At 36.1% G+C, this 20843-nt stretch overlaps 1 protein-coding gene across 1 annotated transcript in view; it reads right to left on the reverse strand.

The window, feature by feature from the left end:
- The window catches only part of DNAJC3 (DnaJ heat shock protein family (Hsp40) member C3), a 57329-nt gene that overhangs the window by 3669 nt on the left and 32817 nt on the right, over nt 1-20843 (reverse strand). Inside the window, exons 5-10 of the mRNA XM_016224148.2 lie at nt 19712-19864; nt 17487-17668; nt 16890-17009; nt 13959-14064; nt 13754-13874; nt 148-280 (exon numbers count right to left, since the gene is read on the reverse strand). Coding sequence (XP_016079634.1) covers nt 148-280; nt 13754-13874; nt 13959-14064; nt 16890-17009; nt 17487-17668; nt 19712-19864 — 815 coding nt within the window. The remainder of the gene's footprint in view (nt 1-147; nt 281-13753; nt 13875-13958; nt 14065-16889; nt 17010-17486; nt 17669-19711; nt 19865-20843) is intronic.

The following is a 20843-nucleotide window of genomic DNA, read 5'->3' on the forward strand; positions in this document are numbered from 1 at the left end:
TAGCTTTATGATGTTAGACTGTTAAGGTTAAACCTATGACTAAAATTACATAAGGAAAGGAAATGAATCCAAGAGAGAAAAAAAGAGCAATGATTAGCTTTAAAACAGTTGATTAAAAATAATACAAATTTTAAATTAATAATTCACCTTTTTACTCCCAAGATTTTATAATAATCTCTTTTCTGTGACTGTTTCAATAGTCTTTGTGCTTTCTCTAGACCTTCCCGAATCTGCTGGTCATTTTCATTGTGTTCCTGAGCAGTTTCATAATCCTGAATAGCTGTCAAAATATGTTTAAGATAATGATGTTAAGAGGAATTATAACCTTTCCTTATCCTGCAAAATTGACACTGAAGTCACCATTCCCAACCCCTTTACTCTTTTGTCATTACTGCTAAGAGCCTAAGAAGGGATACCACCTTAGTAATTTCGTTGGAAAACTTACAAAAGGCTGAATTTCATAGCTTATTACTCCCAGTCAATAAAATTCACTGCTGTTTACTTTCCCTCCCACATTATCTTCCCCATACCTTTTAGCCTTGTAGGTGGTTTAACATAAGCAATCTTAACATGAGTAAGATTAAAGTGATTGTTACATAGGAAAATAAGACAGTGGCAAAGAAAATCTGCGTGGTTAGCTACAGAGGTCCTTGGTATAGAACAATTAGAGGCTTAGAAAGGGAGCAAGAGGAACCGTCAGAATTCAGAATCACCCACAGATTTCAGAGCAAACTATTACAAACCTGATTTTTTTAAAAAGTATCAAAACAGAAAACCACATATAGACCTGGTATGGAAATCTGATAACAATCCACATTGTATCTTTTTAGATTATTTAAAATATTTTAAGTCCAGCCAGCATGGCTTAGCAGTTGAGCATCGACCTAGGATCCAGGAGATCACGATTCGATTCCCAGTCAGGGCACATGCCCGGGTTGCGGGCTCGATCCCCAGCAGGGGCGATGCAGGAGGTAGCCAATCAATGACTCATCATTGATGTTTCTTTCTCTCCTTTCCTCTCTCTCAAATCAATAAAAATATATTTTTAAATGCAAGGCATTTATCTGGATACCTAATGTCATGCAGAAAAGTTATCCTTAGAAAGGTGTATGCTGACAAGGTTGGCATCTGGAAAGTTGGATTTCAGGAGTGTTCCCAACATTCCCTGATGAGATGCCTACTGTGCTGAAACTTTGTATAAATAATTGTGGTTGATATCAAATATCTTATTTCCTTCTGAAATTTTGGTATGAACTAGGCAGAAGGTGCCTACCTCAGCAGCCCCCAGTAAAAACCCTGGGCACTGTCTCTGACAAGCTTCACGCTTGTTGAGGAACTGGCTTGTGCTCTACGATTTCACAGAGACACACTTGGAATCTTTCACATGGTTGCCTCTGAATTTTGCCCATGACCCTTTTCCAGATGCTGATCTTACTTAGTACCCTTTCACTGGAATAGATCTTCGTCCTCAGTACAACTATATGCTGTCCTCCTAAATCTCCAAATCAGGGTGTGGCCTTGGGAGGCTCCAAAACAAATTTTCCTCAGTGTTTTCCCTATACAGGCATCTCAAATAATGGTTTCAAATTCTAGCTTTTATGGAAATGCAATTTGTTGTGGGAAAAGACATCCCTGGATAATATGCCTGAGCATTCACCTTGGCAACAGCTGACCCTGGAAGGGGTTTAACCTTAGGCAAGGTTAGAATGAGAATGACTCAAATGTTTAAGCTTGAATTACGTAGAAAAATGAACCAACACTGCCTCTGGCCCCTGAACACAGGGGAGCTGCTTTTTAAGCTTTTACCCTAATTCCTGCCTCAATGCATCAATATTAAATATTAGTATCACTGAATCTAGGTGATATCCTAAAATATCTTTCCAATTTAGTACACAAATCCGTAACAAATAGTAGCGAGGTTTAACTTTGCAATACCCAAGCTCTTGATATCAGAACCTAGTAAGGAAATGTAATTTGAAGGAATTTAATACAAAGGGAAATGTTTCAATATATGCAATTTTGCTACTTATGCAAACTACATTTAAAACACGTTTGCACTCTTAAATGTTCACAGTATCTCCCCCAAAGTAGGCTTCTATATCCTATCTTTTATTAAAACTTAAGGTAGATACATTTTCCCCAATATAGGAAAAAATATAAAATTACAGGTAGGTAATTAAGTTGAAACTTAATATGGATGATGTAAAACTTTCCAAGGGCATAAACTAGATAGATCATTTTAAATTATATTTCAGATTCTACTCTCCAAGAGAACCCTAAAAAAAAACCACCACAACGTAAAAACTAAATGCCATCCAGTTTTTATCACATACCATACTGAGCAGCTGTGAAAAGAATAAGCCAGAAATATTAAGGCCCCAAATGAACAGTATGTTACATATTAGCAAATTCACTTTCTAACCTCTGAATCTAAAAAATCTTATCCTTCCCAAATTTCTTTCCTTCCATATTCCCCTCACTCAATTCAAACAACCAGATTGAGATGGCAAACAGTAAGCACAGGAGTTTGCCTGTCCTCCATCCCACTATCCCACCAAAATGACAAAAAAAAATAGTAAAACCATGGCAGCACTGAAACAGACCGGAAATTGAGATGTTTTTGGAAAAGAGAAAGCAAATGAGATATTAATAATGATTTAACCTAAGTAGAAAGAACCACAATCCAAATACATTGAAAGAGACCCTAGCTAATTTGGAGTCCATTCTATTTGGCCAAGGATCCTCAGTTTAGCAAGCAAGAGTAGCTTTAAGGCACTCATTAGGATAGTTCATTAGATGACTAGAGAATGGCGGGGCAGGCTCTTCCCCTTTTATGTGGAGCAGCTACAGCATTAACCCTATCAGGGCTCAAGAACCAGCCTCTAAGCAGAATGGAGGGTGTGCATCTGGAGGGCCCCTGATGTGGCTGCTGGGACCAGGAAGAGATGCAGAACTGAGCCCGCAGGCCCTTGAGACCTCCAGGACAGACCCAGACCAAACAAAGGAAAAGCAGTTCCGTCCAGAATTTAAATACACCAGAGGACTCCACCTGATAAAGTAAAATGAGTACAAAATGGGTGGAGTCCTGTTCATTCTGGCAACTGGGCAAGATGGAGAGCACTGCAGGGGAAGCCTTCCTGTGAACAGGTGCTGCCCACGCAGAAGTGTGCAGTGACTCCCCAGTACAGAAAAGCATTTGGAAGACAAATATGCGCAGCTGCACATGACTCTCTCATTTCACCAACCCATTAGCAAATCCCCAAATCAGCTTCCCCACCAACAGAATTTAACTACTTCTCACCATTTCCACAGTTACCACCGTGATGAAGTCAATAGCTTCATAACAGCTCTCCTCAGCTTCCACCCGTATTTCCCTAAAAGTCTGTTCTCAACACAGGGCCTTTAGAGAGCCTTTTGAAGATTACATTACACCTCCAATATAAATATGCCTCATGGAACACCAACTTTCTCACCCTGGATATCATACAAAACAAACAAGGTAAGGGGTGTGGGGGAGAGCTGCATTTTCAGCAAAACAATTCAAACTGTACAAGGGCTGCTAATATTAGCTATTATCAGCCATAAATCTAAAATGAGGGGGAAGGAAATAGTGAGAAAGGCCAATAACAAGAGATCACAGAAAATGACAGCAAAGTACACTTTCTATGAATATGGGCTCACCCTGAAGTGACAGCCTGTATTCTTTGCATATTACAAGAACCATGAAATCTAGCGCAGACTGAGTGAAGATAAAGCAGAGGCCTTACTAGGGAGAAGACAGGGAAAGAAGGGACTACAATAAGGATAGCAGATAGGCCTGGGCAGCACATCTCAGGAAACTCGGCAACTGTGTGCTCTCAAGGTGAGGGGCTCACCCTGAAGTGCAAAAGATATACCCCTTTGGTGTAGCAAAGGAAGTGGGCAGAGGGGCAGCAGGACTGGCAGCAGACGACCTCCTGGACTTGGCTCAGAGAAGCAGAGAGGGCGGGGCTATACAGAAGCATTTTAGCAGGAAGCAGAATGTCTGTGGAAACAGTGAAGCAGAGAGTATTGCAATTGTTAAGTACAGAAGGCTTCTCCCTGTCCCCAGCACCCCCTTACACACATACCCCCAAAGGACTTTCCCACAGATAGCTAGGAAAGGGCAATTTAACTCATTTTGTGATGAGTAATATTTTTTACTGGTACAGCATCAATCCAGAGCTATTTAATTTTTAAAACAAGAGTACCAAAACTTACCTTATGGACATGCATCAAAATAGCCAATGAATACATGAAAAATCTGAGCAAATATTATGGCATGAATATTTAAAATGTAATTCAGTTGCCCCTATTAAGGGTAATCACTAAGCAGAATAAGAACTCAGCAAAGAGATAGTGAGAAAAGGAAGAGATAAAAATGTGAGTAGTCAAAACTCAACAAAAATAAGTACAATAAAAACTCTCATAGAAGTGGAGATGAAATGAGAAGGAGCTCAAAGGAGAAGCATATGAGGAAAAAACAAGGACCCAACAAAATGAAATGGAAATAGTTTATAAAGACTAGAGGAAAATATTGTAGCTACAGATGACAAGCAAGGGAATACAACCTATACATAATTGGATCTTAAAGCAAAAACCAATAGAATAGAACAAAACAATTCAGATCAAATTTAAGAAAACTTTTCTAAAAAGATAAATCTACATTCAAAAGGGCACACTAGGTACCAGGCCAAACAGGATGAGAATGGTCAATATTAAGGGCTCACTGGGTGGCTAGACCAAAACCAAAATCCTGGCCCCAGATTTTCCATAGCAATATTCAGTGTTCAAAAAGAATGTAATAGTAACTAAAATATACAGCAAGTTTGTGAACCAAGGATTTTATTATCTAGCCAAGCCATCCTTCAAGTACAAAAGGTATAAACTGCTTTGAACATAGAAGAAATCAGGAAATAAATTTCCCAGAAGCCCCTCGAGGAAACTACTATGGGATGAACTCACCAAGAGAAGTCTAGAGAAACCAGAGCCAAAGGAGGGATGGAACACACTGAATATATTTAATATAAAACTGAAACTAAAACAAAACAGAAGTACAGTGCTAGAGAATGCATGCCCCAACAAGGCAGGAGGGATAAAGCTAAAAAAAAAAAAAGGAAGAAGAGAGCGTTAGTTCATTAATTCCCCCAATTACAGCTGAAGCAATCAGAAAACATCACCCATTGATAAGTCAAAGGAAAATACTAGAAAGCTATTAATAAGTGGTCAAGGAAAAGGAAAGAGGAGGAAGAAACATGTTAATATTCTTCCTCATCGTAGGAAACTAATTGATATTGCCCAAAAGAAGAGGGTGAAATTAACAAAACTATAAAAGTAATCAAGAAGAAAAATATAAACCTTCCTGTATATCAAAATAGTACATAAAACGATACAGGCCAAAGCAAATAGCAAAATTTCTCAGCAAAACAATGTCAGGATTCAGACACATCTGTCATGTCTTAAATGTAAATGTGTTTAACTCATCTATTTAAAAGAATTTATTTGGGATCATAAACCAAAACCCAACTCTATGCAAGAGACATACCTGAAACAAAGTGATTCCAAAAAGTTGAAAATAAAAGCATGGTCAAAGTTTCACCAGGCAAATGCAAATAAACTTTGGTTCACAATCTTAAACCTTGCTGACCACCTATTTCAAGCCAGAACTCACCCATGGAGCCTGCTACTTTGGTCAGCAAAGTGCTTAAAATTAGTAAGTGCAGACACAAGTTATCTCATGACCAGTCAGCAACATTAAAAAACACGGAAACACGTGTATACTCATGACATGGTCAGCAAGGAGTTTAACTTCAGATGATTAGAATTCAGGTCAAAAACATTAAACAAAAGGGGGGAGATTTATAATGTTAAAGGTTAGACATCATAATGAGACACATAATACCTGCATCAAATAAAACAATGGTAACATAAAGCAGAAAAAAAATACTAGAACAGACTTAAGACACTAGTAGAGGGAGACTTTTACTTCTCTGTTCATAATAGATCAAGTGAACAAAAAGCCAAGAGGAGGGAGATGGCAATATAAGGTAGATGTGATTGACACGTCAAACTCTGTCCCAGAAACAAGAGAGTTCAACCTCTTTTCAAATCCCTATAACTCATGAAATCAGCCATTTTAGGTAAAAAAAATAAACCAGTAATAAGTTACAAAAGATGGAAGTAGTCAAAATATTCTTTGATTACAATGTTATAACACTATAAATTAATGTAAGAAATAATAGTTTTGCACCTAAAAATTTTTAAACTTACCAACAACTCTTAAAACAGAGAAATGTAAAAAAACCTGCAAAATATCTAGAAAATGATGATGAAAACACTGCCATTCAGAACCTATAAGACACAGTTCAAGCAGTGTTAACAGGATAACTCAGCCTTAGATGCTCAATAAAAATTACAGGGTAAAAAAATGAACTATGTAATCAGGATTCAAAGTTAGAAAACAGGTGAATTGTAGGACGAAAAAAACTAATGAAACAGAAAACTAGGACTGATAAGTCAAAAAGCTTACCTCTTGGCAAAAATCAATACCTCTAGTCAAGAAAAGAAAGCTCAGATAAATAAGTGAGCAATAATCATGACAGAAGAAATTAAAGTAAGGAGGCTACTTTGCTAAATTCTGTACAAATAAACCTGAAAACTCAAGAGAGTAACTCACAAACAGAACTGAGAAGAGAGAGACAATTGAAATGAAACAACTGTCATAGAAAAAGGCATCTCCCAATTAAGTAGCAGGCTTTCCACGGAGATCCCACAGCTTAAGGAAATTTTCCCAATAATTACCTTAAACTACCCTAATAATAGTTTGTTACATATAAAATTCTGGGTAAAAAATTATTTTTCCTCAGAGTTTTTTGAGAATATTGTGATACTCCCTTCTGGAATTAATAGAAGGAGGGGGAGGGGGAGAAGTTCATCAGGAGAATTTAACAGCCTTACTGTGCAGGCTGCTAATATCAGAGCTCCAAAATATATAAAGGAATATTGGACACTTAAAAGGGAAAGATAGGAAAGTTTGCAATTTCCACAAAAGGTAAAGATTTTTTTATTATTTTTAATTTATCTTTATTGTTGAAAGAATCACAGATGTCCCTTTTTCTCCCCCATTGACCCCTTCTACCCTGCCTGCACTCTCAGCAACTGCTGGGAAAACTAACAGAAAAACATGACACCTAACAACTGCAGAACACACATTATTTTCAAGTGCACACAGGACATTCAGCAAGACAGATACTATGTTGGACTACAACACAAGTCTACATAAATTTTAAAGGAAACAAATCTAAATAAATTTAAAAGAAAGGAAATCATACAGAGTATGTTCGCTGACCACAATGGAATTAAATTAGAAATCAATAATCAGGTACCTAGGAAACCACCAAATACAGGGTGGGGCAAAAGTAGGTTTACAGTTTATATCCACTTTTGAATACAATAATTAATAAATTTGCCCCACCCTGTATTTGAAAATTCAACAGACCACATCTAAATAATCCATGCATCAAAGAAAAAGTCAGAAGGAAAATTAGAATACATTTCAAACCAAATGATATTGAAACTATAACAATGTGAAAAGTACAGCTTTAAACGCTTATATTAAAAATAAAGAGACCTAAAATCAATGATAATTCAACCTTAAGAAGCTGGAGAAGCACAAAGTAAACCCAAAGTCAAAGGAAGTAAAGAGAATAAAATAATAAAGAAAAATCATGGAAAATATTAACAAATCCATAAATAGATTATTTCAAAAGACCAACAAATTTCAACAAACTTTAGCTACATTGATCAAGAGGAAAAAAAGAAAATATAAATTATCATTATTAGAAATGAAAGAGGAATAATCACTTCAGGTCTTACAGGCACTAAGAGGGGAAAAAAGATAGTATGCCAACAAATTCAGCAATGTAGATGAAATGAACAAATTCCTTGAAAGTGGTAACTTACAAAAACACAAGATGAAAAAGAAAACATAAACAGCCGTATTTCAATTAATGAAACAGAACATAACCAAAAAACCTTCTTAAGAAAACTCCAGAACCAAAATGGTTCCACTGGTAAATTCTCTCAAACACTGGGAAGAAAACACCAATCTTACACAACTCTCTCAGAGAAGGGAACAATTTGTAACTGAGTCTAGTACAACCTTAACAGTAAAATCTGACAAAGATATTAAAAAAAAGAAGTTACAGAGCAATATCCCTTATGAACATAGAGCACACTTAAAATATTAGCATATCAAATCCAGCAATATCTAAAGAGGATAGGTATGTCGAAGAAGGGTTTAGCCCAATATTTCAAGGTTGATTTAACTTTAGAAATGTCAGTTTAACTTATCACATTAACAGAATAAAGGAGTACAAATATATACATAATTTCTACAACTCAGTAACAAAAGAAACAACATATTTTGAATTTTAATTTTTTTTTTAAGAGGGAGAGGACTGAGGTGTGTGCAGGAGGCAAACAATCTCCCCCCCTTTCTAAAATCAATAAAACTGTTTAATTCTGTACATAGGGACATAATGTGGCCTGCACTCTAACTGAATCTGATACATCAATGTGCTCTATAAATGTATTTTGTTGAAATTTTTATAGTAGAAAAATAATAGTGCTAAATACAAAGAGAGTTCTGGTTCCTATAGGATTATAAAATTTTAAATCTTGTGCTACAATATCTCTGTCAACAGTGAGAAAAAATATTAACAACTGTATTCAAAGCACTGAAGTAGACAGACAAATATGAGCCTTGCTCCATGTACTTAGTCTATCTGTACTTAAGATGGTAAGAAATGTGAAGGGGTTTTTCTTTCTCCTTTAAAGAAACTGCTTCGCTATTTGAGATCACACTTGTTTGTCAGAGGTAATCACATTCCTGTTAACTGGCAAATAAAAAGTGAAAACAAAAACATATCTATGGCCAACTTCCTTCTATCCAAACCCACCCTCTGTCCTCAAATATATCTGTCACCTTTCATTCCCCTGCCTCTGGGCTTCTTTTCAGCGTCAACACCTGGAATGTCCTTCCCTATTTTTTTCCTTAATATTTTTTCCAACACTTACAGCTTTTGATCACTTGGAAATTAGCCTTATAACATGCATTTTTCTGCTAAATAATACTGTTTACCCACAATGAATGTTTCCCCATCTACATACATATTAAGCTCAGGGATTCCTTGGTATTTCCTACAGAAGTCACAGGGTTGGCATTATAGAGGATACAATGTTTTGCCAACTGATATGATAGGCAAATGCACTAATCCCCACACAACAGGTAGTTATGTAGTCTTACCTGCAACCGTGTACTTTTCAAAACAAAAGAGGAGGCTGTGGCTAAGCAGGTTGTGTGTGAGTAAAAACGCACACCAGATTTACTGCTGATGAGGTTTACAGCCAAAGGAGGTAAGCAATCTGCATACATTATCTTACACTAGTTGTCTTTGAAAGGAATAGTTTTCTATCCTAACCACCTGTTTCCAACTTCTTTAGTGAAACTAAGGTAGATGCCCTTGTTATGACTGATATGTAAAAATATCAATATTTAAGCAGCAGCTAACTTATAAGCCAGCTTTAGGTATGATCCTAAATACAGCCAGCATCTTCTAACTCAGACCAATCTCTTCCCCTCTTTCTCCCCATATTAGAAGCCAGGGACCCCTGGACAACAACCTTGAAAAAAGCAGTAGCCATGAGAAATCTGATCTTCTCAGAAGGAATGGTCTCCTTTCTACATAGGATATCAAAGACAAACTTTATTTTCTAATTTGCCAAGGCTAGTCCTTCATTCAGAAAAGGTACTGCTTGGCTCCAGTTCTCAGAAGTATGGACATTACTAGTAATACTAAAATAAGAGCTAGTCAAACAGAGTTAATGCAGCAGTCATAGGTTAGACCTAGAAGCTAACTATCCCATACAATATTGTTTGTATAAAAAAAGTTAATGCAAGTTCCAAACTACTACCCTGAAAATGAGTATGAAGGAAGTCATTTACTTAGAAGTGTACTAGGAGCACTATACTAAACATTTTCTGAGCATCATCTTATTTGTCACAACAATTCTATGAAGTATGTGCTGTTCTTACTCCTATCTTACAGATAAGGAAGTAAAACAAAAAAGGCTAAGTTATTTCATTGAAACCACATAGTAAAAATAAGTGGCATACTCCAAAGAAGATATACAAATGGCCAACAAGTATATGAAAAGATGTTGAACATCAACATTAGGGAAACGCAAATCAAAACCACAATAAGATATCACTTCACACTCTGAAGGATGGCTACTATCAAAAAACAGAAAATACTGCCCAGCCAGGCATGGCTCAGTGGTTGAGCATCGACCTAGGATCCAGGCGATCGGGGTTCGATTCCCGCTCAGGGCACATGCCCGGGTTGCAGGCTGCAGCCGATCAATGACTCTCTCATCATTGATGTTTCTATCTCTCTCTCCTCCTCCTTTCCTTTCTCTGAAATCAATAAAGATATGTTTTAAAAAACAAAACAAAAACAGAAAATACCAAGGGTTAGCAAGGATGCGGAGATATTGGGACCAACCATGGGAATGCAAAACAGTGCAACCATTATAAAAAATCAGTATGGTGGTTCCTCAAAAACTAGAAAACTAGAATTACATTACAGTCTAGCAATCCCACTTCCGGGTATGTATCCAGAAGAATTTAGAGGAAGATCTTGCATTATTCACAATAGGCAAAAGGTGGAAGGAAGCATGTCCATCAACAGATAATTGATATACAAATTATATACACACAATGGAATACTATTCAGCCTTAAAAAGGAAGGAAATTCTAACATGCTATAACATGTATGAACCTTGAGGACATTAGCCAGTAAAATTAGCCAGTTACAAAAAGACAAATTTTCTATCACTCCACATATATGAGGTATCAAGAATAGTCAAATTCATAGAGATATAAAGTAAAATGTTGGTTGCCAGGGCCTGGAAGGTGGGAGAGGAGAGAAAATGGAGTTTAATGGGTATAGAGTTCAGTTTTGCAAGATGAAAGGAGTTCTGGAGACTGGTTGCACAACAATGTGAATATACTTAACACTACTGAAATGCACCCTTAAAAATCAATACGGTAAATTTTATGTGTACTTTACCACAATTGAAAATAAAAAATAAAATAAATGGGAAAGCCAGATTCAAACCCAGGACTAATTCTAAATTCCATACACTCTTCACTATGACCCTATTGTTTAACTACATTCATTCATTCAGCAAATATATGAGTGCCTCATTATGTGTCAGGCACAAGTACCAGAGATGCATCAGTTAATAAAATAGACACAGGTCCTCATGCAGCTTAAGTTTAAGCCAATACAAGTGTTTATCTCATAAGGACACTTGAATCACCCTACATTCAAAGGAAATTTGCCAACTAGTCAGTATTGCTTCAATGTCAGTTTGTTCCTCTCAAAAACTATTAAAAGAATTACTCAAAAAGAGCTGAAGAGCCTCCTTCATTTTTCATGGTCTCCGAGGCATCCTCAAACAACAATCTTACCTTACTTGCTTCTTAATGAGTGGAATCCCCTACTATCTTTCCTGATAATTCTATTGTAGGCCTAAAATTAATTAATCTCCATGTTCCATTATACACTAAACCTATTTTTCTTTACTCATGATATACCTACTATCACTTTATATTGCTGATTTTTAAAAAGGTAAAACTAGTAACAGAATATGGAAAGCCTTCATATTTTAACTCAGAATTTCAACATATTATTTAGCCTAGTTGAGTAAGAGTATTACTTATTTACATCATTTACTAAACCTCTGATTCAAATTCAAACAAGTCAAATAATATCTTTCAGTACATGAAAGGCTTCTCTCCATCGTCCCAAATTTAGAGACCTAGCAATCCATTCTCGCTCCAGGTGGTTGCTTAAATTTCCATACCTGTGACTCAACCAACCATTTAACTCTTGTAAAACCATAATTCAGAAAGATTCCCCAATGTATAATCTTAGCACCCTCCCCCAAGACAAAGAATAAACTCCTATTTAAAAGAAATTTTTAAAGGAAAAAAGACTTCAAAGCCATCTTTTCTATTAAATTAGTATTAAGCATCTTTTCCTTCAAGAATTAAGCTGTTCTGAAACCTACATGATCCTATTAACCAATGTCACTCCAATAAATTTAATTTAAAAAAAAATTAAGTTGTCATCACCCCCCAAAAAAAGTCAGTTTGACATTCACAAAGGCACCTTTTCAAATTATATTTAGCAACCTAAAAGATTTAACCTTTTTTTAACAGCTAAGTTTTTTATATTCTGCAGCTCTCTTATTTCACAATGAGAGCTGAGGGTTTATATATAGATGACAAAAGTTCCTTTGATGAAGCAGTCCAAAAACTGGAATGAAAATCCCATAGCATAGCCATCTCACAGAGTAGACACAGTAGCTCAAAAGTGAAAAGAACAATTATGCTAATGGACTCTCCCATATAGATTACCTGCCTTACTGAAGCATTCTTATGAATATTAAAACATCATATTAATTGCATACATTTCAAGCCTCAATCAGACTTCAAGGACTATACTATAAAATGTCCCACAAATAGTAATAACCAGAGTTGTCATTACTCCTAGGATACCACTTAGGAGCAAGATTCTCTTCAAATTGTGGAAAGCAGAAGAAAAGTGATCAGTTTGCCTTAAAAAAAAAAAAAGAGTACCATAAACCTTTCTTAATTAAAAGTGTAGTTCTCTATTGCTGCCTTAGGATAGGTTTTATCGTAGTTGCAGATGCATTATCACACTTAACATTTTACCCACAATTTCCACTTGTGACTCTTTTTGCATGATATTAATATTAATACATATTATTTTAATAGCCACACACTTTTGTTAAATATTTACTACCTAATTGGGGGGGGGGGGGAGAATACCACAAACTAAGTTTCACCAGAAAAGTCCTCTGTTTTCAATTTAAAATGATTTACCAGATTTGAAATGAAAACTTTTCAATAAGGACAGTAAGGCTTCTTTTAAAACCATTTCATTTAAATGTTCATAGTATATTGTCACATGAAAAAAGTCTAGTTTTCAAAAGATGTATACTACTGTATATGCCTTAGTTATCTTCCAAAAATAGGGCACTGCCTTTATTCAAGGTCCTTACAACATCTAACAGGAAACTCTGTCACTTCACCTTAAACAAACAGGGTAAGTAGCTAGCCTATTGTTATTTAACAGCTTAGGGGGTCACAGAAGATCATTTTAAATTTAGGAATATATGACATAAACATGTATGCTGCATGTATAATATGTATACTATATCTGCATAGAATATGTATATTCTAATATATATATATATATAGAAAAGTCTATCTATATATATATAAAAAAGTCTGAAAGATATAAGTTCAAATGAACTGGTATTACCTCTAGGTGATATGAAATCTATAATTTAAATTTTCTATTTTGTTATTTATCTTTTCTAACTTGTCTAAAAGAAAGGCTAAAATTTTTATTTTTATGTTCCACTGAGCTGGTTTCAACAGCAGAACTTTTTCCTTATATGGTATACTCTTCAAGTTCTACTAAGGAAGAATGATTTTAAAGTTCTCTGCCATCTTTCTAAAATTGTCAACATTTCCTGGTACTCTGGTAAACTTGCTTCAAACAAAAGGATGTTAAATGTGCTAATTTTCATATACATCAACTTTTAGATACTGAAATGCAATTTCTTATAGATTTACCTTCATCATACATTTCTTCTATTAAATAGGCCTCTGCTCGATCTTTCAGGGCATTCACATTGTCAGGTTCCACCTGTAAAACTTCAGAACACACTCGAATAGCTTCAACAGGCTTCTCGTCCTAAACGTAAATGTGAGAAAGTGATTTATGGTTTCTATTCCGTATGTTAAGTGTTTACATTTCTGGGAATGGGTTAACTGTTACCTTAGAAAAGCAGTGGCAAATCCTTTCTTTTGAACGAATTGTGTATTCAGAAACACTAGGCTCTGTTTTCATCACAGATTCGTATTTGCTGGTCGCTTCTGTGTATCTATTAAATGAGCAAATCACGATGAGCAACAAATTCTATTTCTAGAGCCAGAGAAAGCCCTCTACTCCTCACTATATGTTGCTTAATCAGTTTACCTGAATGAGCACATGCCTTCAAACACTGCTTTTACCTTACTAATCTGTAGGAACAAGGAATGTACTACCTGCAATTAAGAGTTAGGAGATAAAACACATGACCCCAGAAAATGATAAATCAGAGCACACCTGTGAGTACCAATCAACCCACCTGATAAATTTCTTTACAGAAGAATGCTCATGATTTTGAAACTAAGGAAAACACCTTGTTAAAGTCTGACTTATATGGAGGACCTTCAGCAAAGCAGAGAGGTGGTTTTATTTTTTGGTCACTCTAACTTTCACGAAATCATGGAGCCCATAACATACATGCCATTTATTTTATATAATGAATGTTAATATTCACAACTAAGTACAATGTACTTCCTTGCAGAAGGAACCTGTTTAAATTCCTACCTTTACTAGCTTTCTAAGACCAATAAAAGCTATTTCAGCATTTTTTAAACTGTTGGAAAGTACTAGTCACGTTACACACACTAGGTTGCTTCCCTCAGTAATAGCAAACTAAAAAGACATATAATGTGGCACATTATTCCCAAGGTGCTGCAATCTTCACTTTTAGATGCTGATGTGTTAAAACACAGCTTTAAATATAACATTTAAACAGAAGCTAGCTATGTCAAAATCCAAGTTGGGATATTGTTCTAAAGTTCTCCATGACAGTAAAACAACTGTAGGAAACTGCATAGAGTATGTGTGTCTTTGCTTCACTTCTTACAACTACATGTAAAACTACAATTAGCTTGAAATAATAAGTTCAATTGGAAAATACTGTACTTCACTTAAAAAACAAAACAAAAACTAGCTTCTGGGAAGGTGGAATAAATGTACTTTCCCCTATTTGTCCAACTAGGTACTAATAAATACCCTAGACAGTAAATATTTTAAAAAATATGAAAAGACTAAGAAAGGGAAAAAGCAGGCAACCCAGCGAGGGACCTCTGGACCTGAGGGAAAACATAGTGTGGAAGTTCCCCAGGTTTCTTTTGTGCTTCATATACCCTAGACTTGGATCTGAGGAAGTCAGCAACCCAGAAGCCAACGGATACAGACAGACACACATGCGCACACACCCTCCCCAAACAAAACACCAAAGCCTGCTGCACCAAGTCAAAAGACCTGGAAAGATCAGCTTAGCCAGACAGAAAATGTTTTGACAATAATGGCTCTACTCCATGCAAACACCAGAGAAAATTATGGCCCCACCCCCACCAATGCCAGCAGGTAGCATGGAGAGCCCAGACTTCATCCATGGTTAGGCTCTAATGAGCTGCGCCCACACATTTACCAAGGTGGTGTCAGAGGCGGCCAGGTGGGGAGCCAGGACTTCTATCCATGGCTGAAAATGAGTCCCCTAACCTCTCACCTGCACCGAGCAGTAGCAAGAAGCCCCCACACCTCAAGTATTGATGAAGGCTGAGTGGGAAACGTCTACCTCCACCTGCCCACCCCCACTTTTCTGGAACAATGTCAGAAAAACCCAGCCAAAACAGAAGGTTTAAATAAAAAACAGTCCCATAAGATGAAAATGTCCAGGTTTCAATTACAAACCACTCATTATACCAAGAAACAAATCTCAAACTGAAAAAGACAATAAATTCCAACACTAACAGAACAGACATGTTAGAATTATCTGATAAAAATGTTAAAGCAACCAAGAAAAAAGCAACGAGAAACATGTTTAAGCCAAATGAAAAAACAGAATGCCTCAACAAAGAAACAAAGTCTCAGCAAAGAAATAGAAGATATAACAAGAATAACCAAAGGGAATTTTTAGAACTGGAAAACAGAAAAAGTGATATAAAAGTCTCATTGAGTGTGCTGAATAGCTGACTGAAGGAGATGGGAAAGAACCAGTGAATGAGAACAGAAATTACCAAATCTTAACAGAGAGAAAATAAACTGAAAAAAATGACCAGAGCCCAGGAACCTGTGGGGCTATAAAAAAGTTATTAACCTTTATGTCAATCAGAATCTAAGAAGCAAAGTATACAGTGGGAAGGCCTGGAAAAATATTCCAAAAAATATTAGCTGGAAACTTCCCAAATTTGACAAGATATAAACCTACATATTCTAGAAACTAAAAATCTAAAAAGGATAAACATAAGGAAATGCACATCAAGATACATCACAATTAAACTTATGAATACTAAAGACAAGGGAAAAAATCTTGTAAGCAGTCAGAAGAAAATCATGCCTTATTTTTAGGAGGAAAAACAATTAAAATGACAATGGATTTCTCATCAGGAATCATGGAGGCCAAAAAGAAGTGGTAGAATGACAAAAGAACTGTTAACTCAGAATCCTATGGGGGGGGGGGGGGGGATCTGTATACTCTGTATACATTTCTATCACTCTAGAGACCACATTACCTTTTAATAATCAATTTATATGTCTGTCTCCCTCACTATACTATCAGCTTCTTAAGACCAAAAACTATAGTCATATGCATTTCCACAACCCCAGGATATAGTCAGTGCTTGATACAAGAGATACTCAATAAATATTTGGTGGGAAAAAAAATAAACCTGGTAAGAATACTATGCAGTTACTGTTCCTTATATTCTGCCTTATTTTTTTAAATGTACAATTGTAGTTTTGTTAAGGCCCAGTGCTATCTAAGATACTCCATCCTCAATTGCTAAGAGTAAAAAAGCAAGCAGTTCAATTGTTCTTTCTGCCTACAAAGGATACATGATGGAATGCTAGAGTCTAGACAAACATGCTTACCTGCCATCTCTGATGAGCTCTTCAGCGGACTCAATCAGCTTATTAAGTTTCTTTACTTGTTTATAGTGTGCAAAACACCTTTTATGATCCTGGTCAAGTTTAAGACATTCACGAACTTCACTGCTCGTGTATTTAAAAAGAGGAAAATATTCCAAGTCAAAATAATCAATGAGTAGTTTTCCATACTAAATACAGAAATCACAATAAGAGGTACTTTTTGTTTGTAACAATTAGAACACACTGGCTTAATAATTTACCATATATTTTTATATATGATATTGGACCACACAGGCACACTTACTAATTCAAATTAAAATGACTTGAGTTATACATTAAATACTCCATTTTTTTTCTTACAAAAATAACATCCTTATTTACTTTAATAAACAGAGTTCATGAAAATAAACCTATGTGGAAGTAGAATGACTTAAAATGTATAAATAAATAATAGAATATAAACACAAAATACATAAACAGATAATAGAAAATAAAAACAACCTTAACCACAATCTTACCAATTTAAAATTAAAAAGAAAATGGGATTTTATCTTACTGCCAACAATAAAATGATGAGATGTGTGTGCCACTAGAACTGACCTGAGGGACAGTTCGTGATCTCCTAGTTGATAGTACAGTGTGCTGATTTTATAAAAAGCCTCAGTGTTGTCATTCTTCAATTTTGATGCAGCTTTTAAGTCACTTATCGCTTTCCTAGGTTCTCCTTCTTTTATAAAACACTCAGCTCGAAGTTCCCGTAGTTCAGCATCCCAAACACAAACCTTGAAAAACAAAAGAACTAGACTTTAAGAAAGGAACAATAAATTATGCACATTCATACTTGCACCCAACATGTTTTACCTACATATTTATCCACATAAAACATCCTTAATTAATGTGGTAACTTCTATACAGTAAATAGTATTTAAAAGTCTGATACAATTTAGATGTGACAAAAATAATATGACTTAATAGAATAATTTCTCCAAGGATATTGTAAATAAACTAATGGGGAAAAGAATATATATACTAACAAGGCCCTTTCCCTACCTCCTTCAATTATATAACTGTAAAACTTTGAAAATAAGAATGCATGGCATTTACTAGTAGAAGGTTGTTCCCAGTGAAGCATATTTGATTTTTGAAGAGAATATTCTGTAATCAAATTTCTGTAATCAACATTCTAATTTCTAGTATCAAAAAATAAAATCTAGCCCTAGCTGGCTTGGCTCAGTACTTAGAGAGTCGGCCCGAGGACTGAAGGGTCTCGGGTTCAGTTCCAAGCAAGGGCACATACCTCAGTTGCAGGGGTTGCAGGCCCTGGTCGGGGAGCATGTGGGAGGCAACCAATCTATGTATCTCTCTCACATCGATGTTTCTCTCTCTCTCCCCCCCCTTCCACTATTCTGAAAAGCAATGGAAAAAATATCCTCAAGTGAGGATTAAAAAATAAAATAAAATCTAGGTTCTAAATTTGCAAAATATTTTTACTCTACTAATAATGAAGTAAAATTCCCTTTTGTAAAATGTAATCTTGAAATTAAATCCTCATATCACAAAAAGGAAAAAAAAAGAGGAAAACAAAGTGAGAAGGTTGAGGCTTCATCATTTCCACTTTATTGAAAAATTTAAAATGTTTAGTAAATGCACTGGTAGTCTTCAAACTATAAGCCCAAAAGCTCACCAATAAGGCCTGTGGAAGTATCTATCTGCATTTCTTAGAGTTGTTCTAAAGTCATGTCAACTTCTCACATTATATTAAGATACCAAAATCAACATTGGACATTAAGTATCATGGACAATAAGCTAGGTCAAAACAGTTTAAATACTGGAAGGTAAAAATTGTAATTGTATTTTTCCTTAATAAAGCATTTACAAAATAATTTAGCAAAATGTGTTTTCCACTAGGTCACATCACAATTTCCTCTATAAAATTATCAAAATGCCCATTCTGCATACAAGTTTACTGCCAGGATTAAATGAAACTATACCATAGTGCTATGAAAACGATAAATAAACTTGAATTATGATTGCTTTCATTTGAATATTTTAGTAGACTTCCTTCTGAAACCACCTGTTATTAAGTCCTTCAGAGGCAAGGAAACTGTAGACTTCATTTTCCCAACCTAGAACCATCTGGATTCAAAAACTTTTTTCTTTTTCTTTTTTTCAAATATGTTTTTACTGATTTCAGAGAGAGGAAGGGAGAGGAAAAGAAAGAGAGAAGCATCGATGATGAAAGAGAGTCATTGATTGCCTGCCTCCTCTGTGCTCCCTATTGGGGACCAAGCCTGCAACCCAGGCATGTGCCCTGACCAGAAATTGAACTGTGATCTCCTGGTTCATAGGTCAGTGTTCAACCACTGAGCTACACCTGCCGGGCTGGATCCTATAAACTCTTCATCTGCCTTCTTCCCTAGAAACTTCTCACTCTAAACACTCCTCTTCCTCCCAAACATTATTTTTCCATTTTCTTAACCAACTCTTTCAACTTGTACCCCATTATTTAACCTCTAGAGATTTCTTCCCTGCTTCCAAAAAAAAAAAAGGTAAAATCAAACAAAAGTAGCAAAGCAAGCAATGTGTGAAAACACATAACTCCCATTCCACAGCACATTCATTACATTTACTGAAAACTTCAGTTCCAAATTTTGTTCTATATAAACACTATCTTTCACTAAGAGCTAAAAGCCCAACGACCAGTCTGATTTTATCCTATCTAGGTTTTCAGTGGTACATAACACATCGAAGTATATAAACACATGCCTTATCGTAAAAAGCAGTTAAGCATTAGGCTTGTCAGCTGCAATATCTAAGAAACTTACCTCTAAAATCTTATCAAGGGAGGTTATAGCAGCAATATAATCCGAGTTGTCAAAAGCATCAAGGGCTTGTGAACGCAAACGCTGCATTTCATCAGATTTTATAAGTTGAGACTGGGCTTCCTTTTCTTCATTTTCACTTGGATTGGATTTGAGCTATAAGAATAACAAATTAAATTAAACAAGGTTTGCAATCGCTTAAGTCTGATACCCATACTATATGCAATGAGCTAGCCATTCCAAATAAGTTCATTGGGGAAAAGGGTAGAGACACTGGCAAAACTGGCTTATCCACTGACTTGCTCGTGGTGCTGACCACCATAGGAAGCAACAGCAAAGGCAGCTTCCACCAGCATGGTGCACAAGAGCAAGCAAGCAGAGCTAGGGTCAAAGGACCTGGATCCCCCAAAACTTACAAGAACGTAAATATATTTAGGAATGTGAAAGCATAGAGAATGAACAGGAAAGCACTGTTTCTTGTGTATAGCTCTAGACTCACAGGGGTAGGGAACTTTTTTTTTTTTACATATATCTTTATTGATTTCAGAGAGAGGAAAAGAGAGGGGGAGAGAGAGATAGAAACATCAATGATTAGAGAGTCACTGATCAAGCCCGCAACCTGGGCATGTGCCCTGACCGGGAATCAAACCCCGATCGCCTGGATCCCAGGTCGATGCTCAACCGCTGAGCCACGCCAGGCTGGGCAGGGAACTTTCTTATGTATAGCTCTAGACTCACAGGGGTAGGGAACTTTTTTCTGCCAAGGGCCATATGGATATTTATAACATCATTTGAGGGCTATACAATATTATCAACTTAAAAATTAGCCTGCTATATTTGGTCAAACATTAACTCACCCCTAATGTGGTGGCTGGAACTGCTTCTCTTTGGTGAGGCCTTGGCAGGGCCAGACCAAATGATTTTGCAGGCCATGCACAGCCCGCGGGCCGGACATTCCCCACCCCTGATTTAATACTAAGAATATTACCCATAAGCTATGTTTTACTCTTTCCAGTTACAGATAAAGAAACTGTATGATTACATAACTTGTCAGAAGTCTTGCTAACATTCAAACTAAGGTCCCTATCTCCAAAGCCCATGCTTTGGATGATGCTGATGAAGATCAGTCATGACA

This window comes from Miniopterus natalensis, chromosome 2, assembly GCF_054644295.1.
Source record: "Miniopterus natalensis isolate mMinNat1 chromosome 2, mMinNat1.hap1, whole genome shotgun sequence".
NCBI lineage: Eukaryota > Metazoa > Chordata > Mammalia > Chiroptera > Miniopteridae > Miniopterus > Miniopterus natalensis.